Genomic DNA, 16,235 nt, shown 5'->3' on the forward strand with positions numbered 1-16,235 from the left:
TGGGTGGTTTTACAGCCATAAAACATAATTGTACAAGAAAAAAAACAGTAGTAATTTGTGTAGCACAGTAGTATTTAGCCAATGTGAGGACTTTAAATAAGCATTTCAAGCTCACTTTCTCTGGCATTTATTGGCTTTGTATAACCTGGAAAAAAGTCAACCATTAAAACAACCAGAAAAATCCAAATACATTTTATTAGCAAAATATCTACAACAGAGCACAAAGTTGCTTCATGATCACAACTGTACCTCCATGTTTCTAAATCATCGTTTCTTCATTTTTGGAAAAACAGCATTCCCGCTGGTTGCAATGGGGATGAGAATCTTGCGCTGGTCCATACGGAGGTATTTCTCAATCAGGACTTGTACGGGCACTTTGTCGTTCACGTAACCCTGTCTGCAACAGAATTGCCGCGCGTTGAAACCCGACAAAACAACGGCGTCAAACGCAATGACGTTGTACCTCCTCAGAAGAAGTTCAACATCTTCCACCTCGATGGTTTTTCTCCCTGCATGAGCGGCGAAGGTTTCCAGGTCTTCGGCCATCCGCTCCAAGAATGTATCCGTCCTTTTAGTCAACGGCAAATTAAAATTGGACCCAGTTGACAGAATATTTTAGTACTTACGTGTCTTTTAAAAAAGAGTAAACGTCTCCAGAGACTTTTGTTTTCGCAAAGTGCCGAAATGTCTTCATTAGGTAATTTTTGGGAAGACCGTCGTTCTTGGGTTGCGCTCTGCTCCTTCGTTTTCTCACCGGCTTCGCTTTGGCTGGTGGTACACCTGCAGTAGAACTACTGCTTGCACATGTGAGTGTGGAAGATTAAAAATAACAGTGGGAAATTATAAATAAAATAAAAATTATACAAATAACGATTATACAACGTACCTTGGTTGCGGCTTGAAAGGGGTGGCATCGGGCAGTTGGAAAGTTTTTCTTCTTGCTCGAACAAAATCTGGCGTGTCAATGGGGGGTTCTGCGGGGGTTGATAGTACAAGTCATTATTATAAATTCATTTAATTACTGTCACTCTTTCCAGTTTAAATGATGAGACGTCTATCGCCGTAAACCCAATATGTATGGAAGCTTATTCCAAATTTGTTAATCTAGAAAAAAAATGGTTTTTCACATTGGGATTTTTTTTTAATAAGATTTTTATAATTGACAGTAGGCAGCAATAGGGATTTTTTTCTTTCACAAGAAAAACTTCCTTCCGCTACTGTGGAATGTTTTTTTTTAACTGGCAACATCAGCCAGTTTAACTCCTTATTTGCCATTGACGACAATAGACGCCCATTCCAATTGAACTGTGCGGGCTGCCAGCAAATGAACAAATGCTAGCCTTCACAGTTCAAATGGAGAGGACATCAACTAGTGGTGAATTTATTTAAATCCACTGAAGGATGAAAAGAGCTACATGATTGGTTAGATCTCTATCATTGTCAACGGCTGAGTTTAAAAAAAAAAATCTGGAAAATAAAAAGGACCTCGAACCCAAACACACATTTTATCATTGGGGGGGAAAAGTGAAACAGCTGAGACCTTCAAGTTCTTGGTCGTCATCATCATCCTCATCATCGTCGTCACCATCGTAATTTTCCTCAAACTCTTCAACATCCTCCTGGAAATCCTGAACCTCTTCTAGCTGATCACCATCCCCTACAGCGTTTCCTTCGTCGCCGTCCGGTTCTTCAGCGGCTTCTTTCTGCTCGGGACTAAGTTGGACATTGCTGGAAGAGCTGGTGCTGTTGGGAACAGGCACCAAGAGAGCACCCTCTGATGTACGAGATTGCCGCTCGATACATTCAATGGTTCGATTCCTTCCCTCTTCCACTTCTTCCTGCAGGCTGTCCGTGTCTTGTTCTTCCTCTTCGGGATTGGATGCAACCTTGGCTTCCACCTCCTCTCCTTCTTCTTCTTCTTCTTGAGATGCCATTTCAGGCTCCTGCTCTTCTGCTGCTGAGTCCTCTTCAATTCCAGAAGTGACAACCATCGCATCTTCCTCAGGCTCTAATTCCGCCTGCTGCGGCCCCCTCTGAGTCGGCGACACCTCGACCGTCGACTTGTCCTCCGTCGTGGCGGCCTTGGAAATTTCGGCGGTGTCGGTTTGCGCGTAGAGGGCAGTGTTAGAGTGAATAATGTCGTTGGTGACTTCAAGAGCCGCATCGGCGTGGGCGACATTGCTCAAGATGGACTCCGATTGGGTAAAGCTGCTAACTCCTGGGAGGAAAGATTTAAATACAATTAGAGCTCCGTGTAAGAAAAGAATCGTAGCTAAATGGCGGTAAAAGACGTCCAATCAAATCCATTTTGCAGTTAGGGCAGCAAGAATTGACAACAAACCGATCCGTGACATTGCTGACGTAGGTAGTGGAAAATCTTTTCTGAGTCTTATAATAGTGAATACAGTAATCCCTCGAATATCGCGGTTAATGTAAACCAGACATAATCGAAAAATCGCAAAGTAGGGTCACCCTTATTATAACTTTATTTTTTAATCAGTGCCGAGACTAGTAGCAAGAGTGGCTTCCGCTGGATTTTCACCTTTTTATGAACTTTTTTTTTTTTTTTTTTTTATAATCGCGGAAATAAATCACGAAGTAGTGAATTTGCGATAATCGGGGGATTACTGTACGTTTTATTCCCCCCCCCCATTTATTTCTGTGACTCAGCTTAAAAAAATATGGTAATTATAATTTAACTTCAATATGGAATGTTCTGTTACAGCATTTTTTAACGTGAAATATAGTTAATCTAAAAATTCCAATAAATAACAGCAAATGTTTTGACATTTTCAAATGTATATGTATATATTTTACATTTTGATAAAAACATGAAAAAGCTAAATGTCTATTTATTTATAATTGTACTAATTTTCTATATTTTGCAATATACATTTCTCTTTTTACATTTCATTTATTGATTTTATATTCATATGGCATATTTCAATTTGCAAAACATCTAATCAACTTATCAGTAAAGTTATTGAATTGGACGTTTTTTGCCGTCAATGGCAATCGTTCATCACCTTGCTCTTGGCACATCTTATTGACAACGTCGTCAAACTCATTTGCCGTGATTCTTTGACGGTAAGAAACTCTCCTCCTTAGAACTATCTTCTGGGTCTGATCGCTCACATAGGGCGTTTTGAGACTCAAATTAGTGGCGCTGGAAAACAAAGTCACGTCGTTGGACTAATATATAACATTTTAAAAGGAAGGGTAAAAAAATGATGACACAGTACTTGGATAAAGACAAGGAGGAATCTTGTTGCGCTGAATTATCGTCTTCATTTTCCGCATCTGTTTCCGACAAGATTTTGAATTTAGAACATTGACACGCCATGGTTTTTTTTGGGCACTGCGTTCGTCTTACAATCTTTTTCAACCCGTTCCACAAAGGCAGTGACATTGAGGCTACGACGCGGTCTCTCCCTAGTCAGACGCTTGGCCACGCTGGTCACCCCAATTGTTGGGTTGGAGAGATCCCACTCGGACAGCTCCAAGCTTAAAAGAAGAAGAAAAAAGTCACAAATTGGGCTGACATAAATCATAAATTATTTTTAAAGTTAATTAATCAGCAAATATTTTCTGCCATGAGACGATAAATTTCTTCATATGTAAATCATGTTATTCAAATTTCAAACCATATATTTAGTCTCAGAAGGAATATCCAATATCATTTTTGATACCATTTATAAAAAAAACAAAGAGATTTTTAGTTTATCATAGTTTTCCTACTGGTGGTTATTTTTTTTTTACAAAAAAAAAATACAAAATAAAAAAAATTCAACAAAAGAGACCTACAAATCCTCCAATTGGACCATATTTAGGTCAACAATGACTATAATGAAATAATCAGACTACTCAGAAACCATTATTCCGTGTAGAAATTTACATTTTATGTACCTGGGACACTGGGTGTCTGCTACAGATGGCTGCGGCTCCAAAGGAACCACCGGTGACTTGACAGGATCTTAAGAATAGAAAAAAATGGATGCTTTTGAATGAGCTGGTGGCACCTTAAGATGAAGTGCAAGAATCTCATGCATACCAGTTTGCAGAATATCCATGAGAACTTTGCGCGGCGTGTCTTTCTCCTCAAACAACATGGATGTTTTTTGTTTTTTGGGCTTTGGAGAGGCAGTTTTGGTGGTTCGAGGTGAGAGAGGTTGCGTGGAAAAGCTCTGGAAGGACACATTCCCATTCACAAATAGTTGACAAAAGCATCCGGTGGCCATGAATGCTGCAATACTAATCCATCGGCAGATGCGACCAGCTAATTGAGCCAAATCTCACCAAAGAATATTCAAAAATCATTTATATTTAAAAAAAAAAAAAAAGTATTTTGTTTGGCAATTTGACGTTCATCGGTATTGTCTCCCTTTTTTATGTTTTTTTATTTGACTGAAATGAAGAAATCAATTTAAACCTGGTTTATTTCAGCTAAAATGCAACAGCCATGCTTACCATAAATGACCAGTCACAGCTGCTCATTAAAGGATGTTTTATCATAACCACAAAGAAACTTGCCGCAACTATGCTTGGACTACTCACATTATTATGAGAATGAAATCATAAATTGTAACATTTCTAAGTGAAATATTGTATTGAGGTTTAGTATTGATCATAACCACTAGATAGGTATTTGTTACTCGGTGAGTAGGTGATAAATTAGAACAATTAAAAGCATGTATTTGCATTGTAATATAGTATTTTCAGGTGTTTTGTTCAGAGGGGGGGAACTAATTAATTTGTATTTTGTTATTTTAAATGGGGAAAATTTATTTGAGATACGAGTACATTGACATGCGAGTTTTTTGTTTGTTTGTTTGTTTGTTTGCTTACCTGACGAAGGTTGGACTCCATTTTGTGCCGTAAAATGTTCTGTGGGGTTTGCGGAGTTCCACCTTTGGCTCTGGCTCTGGGGCTCCGTCTCAATGGGCTGTTCAACAGTTTAGTGGCACTAAAATAAAAGAAAGCTGACATTTACGGCCATGTTTGTTCATGAATATATGTTTAAATGTTGAAAAATTACAATAACAACGTTTAGCCCTGTCCGTTGCATCCATGTAGCTGCGTTTTCGATTGCTAATTGTGCCCGACTTGGTTTATGAAATGAAATGTGTGTTAGCTCGTTAAAAGTAGGGACAAGCAAACAAAGAGCAACTTTTACCACCTCAGAGTGACAAAAATGTGTCGTTTTGCTCACCCGCGAGTGAGGGGAGTCCTTGGTGGTTCCGTACTGACAATATGACCGAGGAGACTCCGAGGAGTCAACTCCTCCGTCGGCTCCATTTCGACAAACGAACCGCTTCCCTACCCGAACTGAGTTTTTATGCTAGCACTACGAGAACAAATTAACGGACAAAAAAGCGGCGTTTCATAAATTCTTTTTTGTGACAACTTCGTTGTCAAAACAAGTATGTTTTCAGCGAGGTTCCGTACAAACGGCTGTCTCAAAGGACGCCTAGTAATTTTGTTTATCAGGAAACCCGCGGTAATTTTAAGTAAATCTCGCGAGATTTAAATACTTCCGCCTGGCGTTCTTTTTTTGTTTTTTTGTCAATACTTTATCAATACACAACAAAAAGCGTCGAGTTTAATTATATCAATTATAATGACAAAAAAGGGAAAAAAGGAACGACAAATAAGAACAAAAATAATATATTTATATACATGAGAAAGTTGCGGTTGTTTCTTCGATACAAGCTGTATTGTCTACAGTCTCTTGGAGAAGCTAACATTGTTTAGATATAAAGAAAACATTTTCTCAAAAACATTATAATGTGGCCTCTGAAACTTTACAATTTTTAAAATTTGTTTTAATAATTAGGATTTTTTTGTATATTTTGTTCTCCTCAAATGGAATCAAGGCTGGAAATAATTTGGTAGAAACCAGCACTGACACCCAGTGGTCACAGTTGGTTTTACAGCAACCGAAAGCGAACGTGTAAACGACAGGCCACGTAAAAATGACTCATTAATTTAATTATGTTTTTGGGTTATAACTAATAAATCAAATGTACAACATAATCCCCGCCTTTTTAATAACATTTTGATAAAAGTGGTGTGTTTGTGTGTGGTAATCTGAATCGTAAATATCAACAAACCAGGGTTTTTTATCATCACTTTTAATAATTTAACACAGTAAAATTCAAAATAAATTCAGCAATTACTCCTTCCCATAGGTGCTTTTACTTTTTATTTATGCAGTCACAGCTAAACACGATTTGCTCCGATTTTCACAGTTCATGCAGTGACTAGATGGAAAAAAAAGCAGCCAACTCCAGTCAATGTTTTGAAAAGGCTCAAAATGGGGGATGACAGCATCAGGAAGGGGCTTAGAAATCAGGTCTATCCTTCTTCAGCTTGGAGTAGTCCATGTTTATTGTAAAAAGCTGCAAAAAATAGGAAGTAGGAAGTAGCACGTGTGAACTTTGAGGCAAGATAAGAGAGAAGATATGCCTCAACCATGAATGTTTATATCATACCTTGTACTGGTGATTGGGCTCCATTTTGTTCCAAGGCTCAGGGTTGTTCTTGCGATCCCAGCTATCATACAAAGAAGTAGATTGTTATTATTTCTAAATCCAATGTGGGAAAAAAGAGCTTACCAGACGTCAGGATTCTTCAACGCAAGTCTGCCAAGGTACAGAGCACTCATGACTGTTCCACCACCAATAAAGATGAACAAGGGGATCAACTGAAGAGGAGAAAAAAGGAAAACATATTTTACAGTAATTTCAGAGGACACAAACTTCGGAGCAGCCAAATTTCTTGTGTCATTTATTTTGAGTGTATACTCACTGGATGTTTACAATCTTAATTCAGGCTGTCCTTATTCGCCTTGATGCAATACCCATATTTTTGTTTTGTTTTTTTCTTATGTAGGGTTTTTACATAGCAACATGAAATAATGCCAAAATCTGCTATCTTGGTTGGAAATCGCCATTTTGTGGACAATGCCCATAGTAGGCTGGAATAGGCTCCAGCACCCTTGCAAACCTTGTGAGGAGAGGATGAGCAGTATGGAAGAAGAGTTAATATTGAAGACTAATTCAAGAATGTAGCTTACTTGAACCACAGAAATTAAATTATGTTATGCTGTTTTTTAATTAATGTGAGATTCCATGCAACACACAGATTGTAAAAAAAAAATCTCATGATTCTTTCAAATTTTGTCCTGGAAACCTCTCCAAATTGTATTATTCGTCCTTGTGTAAATATGCAAGTACGTACAGGCCATGAATCATGTTTATCTTGGGAACATAAAAGTGCAGCCACCTACTGTACATACGTGCAGTTTACTGCTACATAAATGGTGGATTGGGTTATACAATATCATAATGGAGGGCTTGCATCCATTTGTAGAGGCATTCATATATTTATTTATTTATTATTTTTCAAAGAAAAAACATTGATGACATATCTTGAGTGAAATCAACATTATTTTTGATTTGCACCTGTCACAAGCCAATTTGAATGCATGGAATGAAATTTTAGAAGCTACCGTCATAAATGAATATCTCTGTAATAATGTCATAGGGTGATTGAAAATGAAATGTTTGAGGACCGTCCATTGAAATTGCACACTTGTCCTCTAACCGCTCCAATGAGACACATTTCAATGTCACCGGGTCATTTCATATCGAATATAATTTAAATTGTCGAAACTCACAGCTGGGTGGTTCTTGAGCTGCTTGGCGACGGTTCCGAGCATCGACATGTTGACAGCCTGCCGGTCCACGTTTTATTCGACGGCGAAAAAAAGAGGAAGGTTTCTCGTCTCTTCTGCGGCAAATGGGTTCACTTGTGCCGTTTCCGATAGGCCGGAAGGACCCCTGAAGTACACACCGTGGTTCCCTGGAGTTCAGCCAATCAGCGTGTGGCAAGGAGAACAGCTGGCCAGGAGAGTCACGTGACTCTCAAAACGTTCGCGTTCTGTGATTTTAAGTTAATTCGATTCAACACAATACAATTCGACGTTATGACGCCCTAATATTAATTCGAGGGAGCAAACTACCACGAAAACTGTCACCCCAATAGACATTTGGTAATAAATTAACGCAAATTTGCCCTGAAAATAACCAAATGACACATCTAAATGCTTAAGTGGCGAGATGTCATTTCCTGTTTCCTATCAAGTTAAAAGAATGACTAATACATGTATACTGTCCTCCGCGTGTTGCTCATACCCGCAAGGGACATAACTCCTACACTCGAACCTTATTTAGACTTTTGAGGCTTCGTCCAACCAAATAGTCTCATAAAAAGCACATTACATCACCATTATTGCATGTTTTCACTTTTAATCCATAACAAAAAACGCCATCAGTGGTGTATTTCCTGTGGACAGAACAGAACCAGACAGTACCTGAGATGACAGAACTTCCTGTATCCACACACATACACACATTAAATTCAGACCCTAACAATGTGCACGTACACAAAAAGCCCTTTGCTGGAAGTGCATAAAAAAATTTAAAACAAAAAATCTACCCAATACAATGTCATATAACTGTCTTGATTATACAGACAAAACTAAACGTAACAAGGATCTTTTAAGCTTATACTGCGGTTATTTTAAGGAAAACTACTTTACAAAAGTATAAAATGTAAAAAAAAAAATTGTGAAAGTAGCAGTTGAGAATGTGCAAACGTCTCTACCGGGAATAAAACTACACCACTAAAACTGGTTAGGTAGTCAACTACAACTATAAATGCATTATTACGATACATTTGTTTGTTTGTTTCCTTCTTTTGAACCCTGAATACACATACGCACGCATACACCCCAACTTCAATGTGTAGTTTTCTAGCAATCATCAAAATATGAATGGAAAATATTCCCATTGATTTGTCATGCTTTGTACAAGTCCAAAAAGCAAAATGGCGAAACCGCGTAAACCACCTTGTGTGGACTAACGTGTCTTTAAAGTCCAGACAAAAGAAAATCTTGGGATACCCAAATCCAAATCTTTGGATTAAATTGCTCAGATTATGCTTTTTTTTTTGAATAAACATTTTAGACTGAGCTAGAAAATAAGGCGCACCTTATAAAAATGTCGGGCGAACGAGGGGAAATTTGATTAGCAGGCATCAGTTGGTAGCAGTGGGAGGATCGTGGCTGACGGAGAGGCTACAGAAGAGGAGGTCCATGGATGGCAAGAGCGGGTAGAAGGCAGAACCACCGTGGGGGGTGAAATTGACCTTGTTGGGGTCGGGGCAGGAGGAGACCGGTGCTGCTTTTTGATTCTTTGGAGAGCTGAGGGAATAAATCAATCAATGAATGAATAAATAAATCAAATTGCTAGCATCATACAACATGAACTCTTGATTGAAATTGCAGTGGAATTCCATAGCAGCAAAGAAGTTAATTAGAGAATTTGACAAGATTTCCCACTTTTTGATTTTCAAGCAGAAAGTGGCAACCTGTTATCATTCCAGCATATGGTAAATAAAGATTTTTCCTTTTTTAAAGTTACGAATAAAAATTTTTTTTTTTTTAAATTTGTCAATTTCTTTCATTTTTTTAATTGTTAAAATGTGATAAAGTAATTTACTAAATGGGAAAAGATATTTTTTTTAATGGCAATTCGTGACATTTTTGTATTCATAAAAAGGAACAACATAGCTATTGTATTTTTTGCATTTAAGTATTAGTCGCACCAGCCAAAGAAATGTAGAAAGAAATATATATATACTGGCGTATAAGTGTGATTTTTTAAAAAGTTTCTTCAAATTTGATCAGAAGCCAAGAATCAACATATGTTAAAGTAACATTAATTAAATTGAAAACATCTGTTTTTCAGATAATTATACCCCCCCCCCCCCCCAAACATACCAAGCTTTAGTGGTCAGCGAGAAAAAAAAACATATAAAAGTCACACTTGAGTTAATTAAGATTAGTTGTAGGCACAGCCAAACTATGAAAAAAGTGCGACTTATAGTCCAGAAAGTACGTTACATAAAAACAGGTTAAAGATGTTTACAATCCTATTTTTAAATCATCAAATTATACTACATTAAATGATCAAAATACATTTCATGTAGGTTTTAATGACAATACGTAACTTTAATTTTTTTTTTTTTTAAAGAAAGGGGAATATTAATGAATTAACCCGAATAAATCTTTTGCCAAACGGGACACACCTGGTCTCCTCCCAGACCCTGACTTTTTCACAACCCTCCGGAGGTTCTCTCTGGAAGCAGTAGCTTTTGTTTGGTCCGGGCGAAGAGGACATCAGCAGAAGGTCACCCTCGCTCAGGAACGTCGGGGATAGAAGATCCAACCCTGTCGGCAAAATGACAATCAACGGAGATGTTGAGCAACAAGTGAGTAAATCGGGAGCTTTTAGTCACCTTTGTGCATGTCCAGGGAGGTGTCGTGAGATACAGGGGGCGAGGTGGAAGTGGGAGAGGAGCACGGTGAAGATGAAATGGAAGACGGCGAAGGAGGAGTGATGGACGCCGGGTCGCTTTGAGATCCGCTGCTGCGGCTTTGAGGTGGGAATGGCGCACGGTGGCCATCGGGAACATCCAGAAGCTGGAAGAAGAAGGAGAATTTTTCAGGGTCTGGTCTTCAAAAACATGTCTATCTAATTTCCTGTTGCCAAAATAAACCAGAGTAAGGGGGTCAATTTTATAATTAAAAAGTAATCTAGGTGAAATCAGATGCAAATGGCAAACTTTTGGGCACTCCTCTTGAATCTTTCTTTGTACATGCACAGACATGTTGGTCATTGCAACAAGGCAAAATGGTGGACTTTAAGTCTTTTCAGGCATACCACCTTGAGATTTTTTTGAGTATATTCTTACAGTTGCTTTCCACCAAGATTGCAGACCACCTGTTAGTTTTCAGGGATGGCTTCTTGACTTTTTTTTGTAGATATACTCACTCATGACAGATGTACCCACTGAATCTCATGTTGGCAAATGAAACCAGAACAAGGGGATGTATTTAATCTCTCGCTAAGTTACAGTTTCTTGACATCAATTTTTTTGTGGGTCCACTCTTGATAGACTTTTCCACCAAAATTCATAGTTTTATATTAAAATGGGGAAGAGTGCTATTTTTCCAATTTCCACCTGTAATACTTACAAATCAAAATGGCTGACTATTTTTCCACCAAATTCCATGTTGCCAAATTGAACCAGCAAGAGCCAAATTTTTATTTGAAAATGCTACTTGTCCAATTTTTACATGAAATAATTGCAAATAAAAATGGTGGAAATCCCAAGGATTAGAGGGGGCAGGGGCTAGCTACATTTTAATTTGAAAGTGGTGCGACTTATCAATTTTTTCGTAAAAATAGTTGAAAAAAAATGTCGACATTCCAAGTATGGCTTCAGGCTTTTTTCTGAGTCTACTCGAATTGTCCACGTTTCATGTTTTTGAATGGAAGCAGCTCGGGTGATGAATTTTCAATACATTTTTTTTTAAATCAGACTACTGATATGTACCTGGTGTTGGCGATGTCCCGGTTGACAGACGAACATGCCTTCCAGCTCTTGGTTGAGGCCTTCCACGCTGCAACGCAGCCGAGGCACCAACGTCGAAAGCGGCGGTAGCGGGATGGCGATGGGCTGCGTCTGAGCACACAAACAAGTTCCATTTGAACGCAATCCCATAAGCATCCTTACAAATCTCTCTCATGTGCCTTTCATGAAAATGAAAGGGTGCACGACTGTCAAACAAATTCCTGAGTACGACTGAAACACTCGCCAAGATATCGCAGGAATTTCATGAAGCGGCAACAAAATTCTCCAAAGTAGCGCGGCGGGCGAGTTTGCGTTGCTGGATTGAGTGAGCAGAGAGCCTGAAAACGAAAGGCAATGTGCGACAGCTGTGCTAAAATGCAGAAGCCGTGTCATGGCGTGCCCTTCCTGTTGCTTCAGTGCATGTGAAAAAACATCACACACCCCTGCAAACGACCACAACGCATACACTGCAAATACTATACATACGCAATGTGTGGTCATGTGCAAAATGCTAAAACTTCATCCTGTGAGAGACTTGTGCTATTTTTTTTCCGCTAAAAAAAGGGTGTAACTGAACACCTTTTATTGCCATTGACTGTGATATACTTGTGATATAATTATTTTGAATCAAATCAAATTGGAATACACTACTATTACCGTCAATGGCAGTAAATAACTAATAGTTGAATGTGTGCATTTTGAAAATAATTCAATAGATTTCAAGTCTTCCCTCGATTATCGCAAATTCACTTCTTCGCCATTTTCTCAGCTATTATTTATTAATTTTCTTTTTAAAAGTTCATAAAAATGTGAAAATCCACGCTGAAACTCTTAAGCGGAAGCTACTTTTGCTACCATGACTCAGCACTGAAGAAAAAAAAGGTAGTTATAATAGGGGTACAACTTGGTAAGTTATTTTGTACACAATATTTCTATGGATTTTCTTGAGAAAAAATAAGGAATGAAATAAGATGGTTAAAAAAGATAAAACAAATCTTTTTATTTCAATTTATTTTTGAATGTAGATTCAATAATAGACAAATAATAGATGAATAATTAATGGAAATCTTAACTATTTATCAACAATATTCATTTTAACATTTACATTAAATCTTTTATTAACATGGAATAAAATTAATCTTTGAAAATATGTTAGAAATCAGAGATTCATTTAATTTTTTTTTTTAATTTAACCAGACTAAAATAAAATTAAAAAATGTAAAATATAAAAAAACTGCATAAAATAAGATATTCTTTAACTTGACCAATTAATAGTTGAAAAGTTAATGGAAAAAAATTAGACAATTTATGAAATCTCATCTCATTTTCTGAACCACTTTATCCTCACTAGGTTCGCGGGGGGTGCTGGAGCCTATACCAGTTATCTACAAGCACCAGGGGGAGGACAACCTGAATCGGTGACCAGCCAATCGAAGGGCAGAAGGAGACAAACGACCATTCACGCTCAAATTCTTACCTAAGGGCAATTTATAGTGTCCAATCAGCCTACCATGCATGTTTTTGGCATGTGGGAGGAAACCGGAGTACCCGGAGAAAACCCACACTAGCCCGGGCAGAACATGCAAACTCAACCCAGGTCCCCACTGTGAGGCCGACGCGCTAACCACTCATCCGCCATGCCACCACTTCTGAAATTTGACATATAAATTAAAAATAAATATTTTTTAACAATTTGATATCAAAGACAAATCCAGAGCAACCCTTGCCCGAGTTCTCCATTTCCTCAGATAAGTCAGCCGTACGGGTTTACAACGCATGTTGACAGTGTGAAAACGCACCTGAACGGTTCCCAGGCTACAACTCCCGAGAGCGGAGCCGCGCTGGCGGTCTCGGTCGAGCCCCCCCGAGACGGCAGGTTTGCCACGCGTCTGCAGCTGTTGTTTGATTTTAGTGATCTGCAAAAAGGTTACCTTCAGTCAAACCAGCTAACCATTTCTTTTTTGAAAAATAAGTTGTTTTTTTTTAGTTTTTTTTACAGCAGACTCTACTTCTTCTAGATGCTCAGCGCTGCCCCACGAGGCCGAGCGCTTGTGGTTGACGGCTCCCCCGTCGGCGTTGCCGTCATCCTTCCTGCTCGGCATTTTGTCCGACCAATTGGGCGTCTGGAAACAAGAAATGTTACAACACGGTCTTCTCTCGATTATCGCGACTTCACTTATCGCGTATGGCTGACCTGTGTGGATTTGTCCTTTCGACACAAGGCGCCCTCCGGTTCTTTGGGCCAATGGCCTTGGAGATACGGGCCGATGATGGCGTCCAGTGACATCGTCCGTCGCATGCCGGGACTCAGCTGCTGCGCTTTGGCCTTCTTGGCTAGAATTTGAAGCAAGTTGATTGAATCATGTTTGTCATACATTGTAATATTTGAGAGAAAAATATTTATATTATGAGATTCAAATGGAAGGTTAAAAACTTAAAATGTTCTTTTGTCTGGACGTTAAAAATCACCTTAGTCCACAAGGTGGTTTCGCCATGTTGCTTTTTGGACTTGTACAAAACATGATAAATCAATGAGAATATTTCCCATTCATTTGAATGAGACAGTCTTCTTAATACAATGTAATTAGAATAAAACAATCTGATTGCACTTGACAAATAAATGTTTTTTTTTAAATAACAAAAACTACACAAATGCTATCATGTCAAAATCCCAAATACAGGATGAATATAAGTTCATCTAAAAGTAACATGTTCTTTTTTCGAATGAAAAAAAAATTATCGTATTGGTTGTTTGAGTCAAATTAGTCATAACTGATAGCAAATAGATTTCAAATATATATCAAATTTACAAATATTTTTTATTTATTCCAATTAAAAAAATACAAATCATATTGAAAAAAGAATTTGCAAAAAGCCATTAACATTTTAAGTAAGTGATCATATTTTAGTGCCACTGACAGCAATAGACATCCAATCCATAAACAAATAGACATTCAATTTTTAAAAATTCCTTATATTCAAATTACAAAACCCTTGACTTACAGTAAACGCATAACGAATACATTCCATCCTATACACAATTTAAAAAAAAATCTAACTTCATGATATTTGAAAAATTAGGGGAAAAATATTTGGGCAAAAGAAATTATTTCAATTAATCAGACCATGAACAATCTTATTTCACTGCCATTGGCAGAAACGGATGTCCAATCAATTTGGACATTTATTTCCATCCATGGCAGATAATGTCAAGACTTGATGCGCATACTTTCATCCTTCTGCTGTAAATTTAAATGAGAAAATGGCAGTGAATAAACCTTCATAAGAGATTGGACGTCTAACGCCGTCAATGGCAGCTTATGTTATAGCTTCCAAAGCCATCGACCAACGATGCGGCTGCCTTCATCTTTCTTCTGTGAACGGCAAAGGGGTTTATCACTAGTAGACGTCCAATCCATTTGAAGTGAAAGTTTGGCAGCCAATTATCATTTGACAGTTTGGTTAGTATAATAAACTAGCAAGGAGTGACGTCACTATTTGGATGCTTCATTAGACTATTAGACTTCCATTGCGTTTGCAAGTCTACTTAAGTAGATATACTTTTAAAAGATCTAGAATATGCGCACTTTTGCCATATTAGTGGTCTCCAAAGATGAGTGACAGGTGTGGCGGTTCATGGCCTACCTAACTTGCCATCCCTGCCTTTGGTTCGGTGCTTGCTGGCCAGCTGGTAAGGGACGGTCGCCTTAAGCGGCTGCGGGCCCAGAGTCGCCCCACTCCGGCCTGACATGCCTTCGGCAGTCGTCGTTCGGATGTGGAGGTGATGGAGCGGAGTGGTGGGGGTGATGAAGCACTACTCCCGCTGCTACTCCTCGATGTTCGCTTTGTAAACCGGGTCAAGGCGAGCACCAAATCACCCGGTGAACATTTCCACCGGTGTGGGAATCTTTGTCACCGACGCGGAGGAGTTATTTGCGGCTCGTCATGTAGTTTTGGCCACTTTTCTTGTCGAGTTCTTGCGAGTTAGCTGCCTAGCAAGCAAACTTTCTTTGTGAGGATGTGGAGATGTTTTGAGCTCGCAGGCGACCGAGGAAGCGCACGCCTTCCGCAGGGGGGAAAGACGTCGTGGCGTAGCGACTCCGAGGCTTTTAAATCCAATTTTAATGTTATTTTTTTTGTTTTTCTCCGGTTGTTTTTCTTCGGCTCGAAACGGGTTTGAGGTGCTCCGTTCGTTCCACTCGCTCAGCCTGCAGCAGCCTCCAAACACCTCCGCCACGCTGGTGTGGGTTTAATTACTAAGAAGGCGGGACTTTGTTGGCATTCTCACTTGTGATTGGCCAGAGGAAGTTGACGCTCGCTTCTTATTGGGTCCCTTACCAGAACTTTATCGAACCACGCATGCAAGTTAGTTCTTGACGCCCCCTTTGTTCTAGATCACTTGTTGATACATTTGGAACGTAATATAAGCGTAACATCATCGTTAAATACATGAAAGGAGCACTTTATCAACACGTGATATTAATGAATGAACTTTAGCTGGTACACGGCGTTCGAAAGCAGTCATGTTCCGATATGTGCTACATTTCCTTCCTTCTTGAAACATGCACATGCTGTTTTTTATTGAAAAAGGGTGAGAATTGCGTGAGAATTGTTCCATTCTAATTCTGAATTTGAATCAACCTGAACATGAATGTTGTCATAATTTTTCATGATTTCTGAATGAAATAATGGCATTGAGATTCTGAAATGCCTTCAAATTGCATAAAAATTCATGTCAATTGCACCTTTCCTTG

General features: G+C 38.7%; 3 protein-coding genes across 4 annotated transcripts; all 3 read right to left on the reverse strand.

Moving 5' to 3' along the window:
* Positions 1–176: 176 nt before the first annotated feature.
* cenpt (centromere protein T) lies at positions 177–4,181 on the reverse strand. The gene is made up of 10 exons (XM_077625296.1): positions 4,052–4,181; positions 3,907–3,973; positions 3,374–3,504; positions 3,243–3,300; positions 3,027–3,166; positions 1,541–2,218; positions 887–974; positions 627–794; positions 464–568; positions 177–397 (listed from the first exon to the last, which is right to left on the reverse strand). Exons 1-10 carry the CDS (start codon positions 4,107–4,109, stop codon positions 265–267), a joined length of 1,626 nt encoding a protein of 541 aa, XP_077481422.1. The 5' UTR covers positions 4,110–4,181; the 3' UTR covers positions 177–264.
* A 2,002-nt stretch (positions 4,182–6,183) lies between these two features.
* ndufa4b (NDUFA4 mitochondrial complex associated b) lies at positions 6,184–7,851 on the reverse strand. The gene is made up of 4 exons (XM_077625794.1): positions 7,679–7,851; positions 6,615–6,703; positions 6,492–6,552; positions 6,184–6,398 (listed from the first exon to the last, which is right to left on the reverse strand). Exons 1-4 carry the CDS (start codon positions 7,724–7,726, stop codon positions 6,342–6,344), a joined length of 255 nt encoding a protein of 84 aa, XP_077481920.1. The 5' UTR covers positions 7,727–7,851; the 3' UTR covers positions 6,184–6,341.
* A 1,153-nt stretch (positions 7,852–9,004) lies between these two features.
* Positions 9,005–15,724, reverse strand: LOC144093315 (protein FAM117A-like). 2 transcript variants are annotated; one of them, XM_077626713.1, is made up of 8 exons: positions 15,127–15,724; positions 13,676–13,815; positions 13,491–13,604; positions 13,281–13,397; positions 11,464–11,592; positions 10,363–10,546; positions 10,153–10,294; positions 9,005–9,265 (listed from the first exon to the last, which is right to left on the reverse strand). In XM_077626713.1, the coding sequence occupies exons 1-8, from the start codon at positions 15,230–15,232 to the stop codon at positions 9,100–9,102; spliced, it is 1,098 nt and encodes a 365-aa protein (XP_077482839.1). In that variant the 5' UTR covers positions 15,233–15,724; the 3' UTR covers positions 9,005–9,099. The 2 variants fall into 2 exon arrangements, with proteins under 2 accessions (XP_077482839.1, XP_077482838.1); XM_077626712.1 differs by having other exon boundaries at positions 13,479–13,604; positions 15,127–15,723.
* Positions 15,725–16,235: the final 511 nt, after the last annotated feature.

The sequence above is a fragment of the Stigmatopora argus genome, chromosome 18 (assembly GCF_051989625.1).
Source record: "Stigmatopora argus isolate UIUO_Sarg chromosome 18, RoL_Sarg_1.0, whole genome shotgun sequence".
Classification (NCBI taxonomy): domain Eukaryota; kingdom Metazoa; phylum Chordata; class Actinopteri; order Syngnathiformes; family Syngnathidae; genus Stigmatopora; species Stigmatopora argus.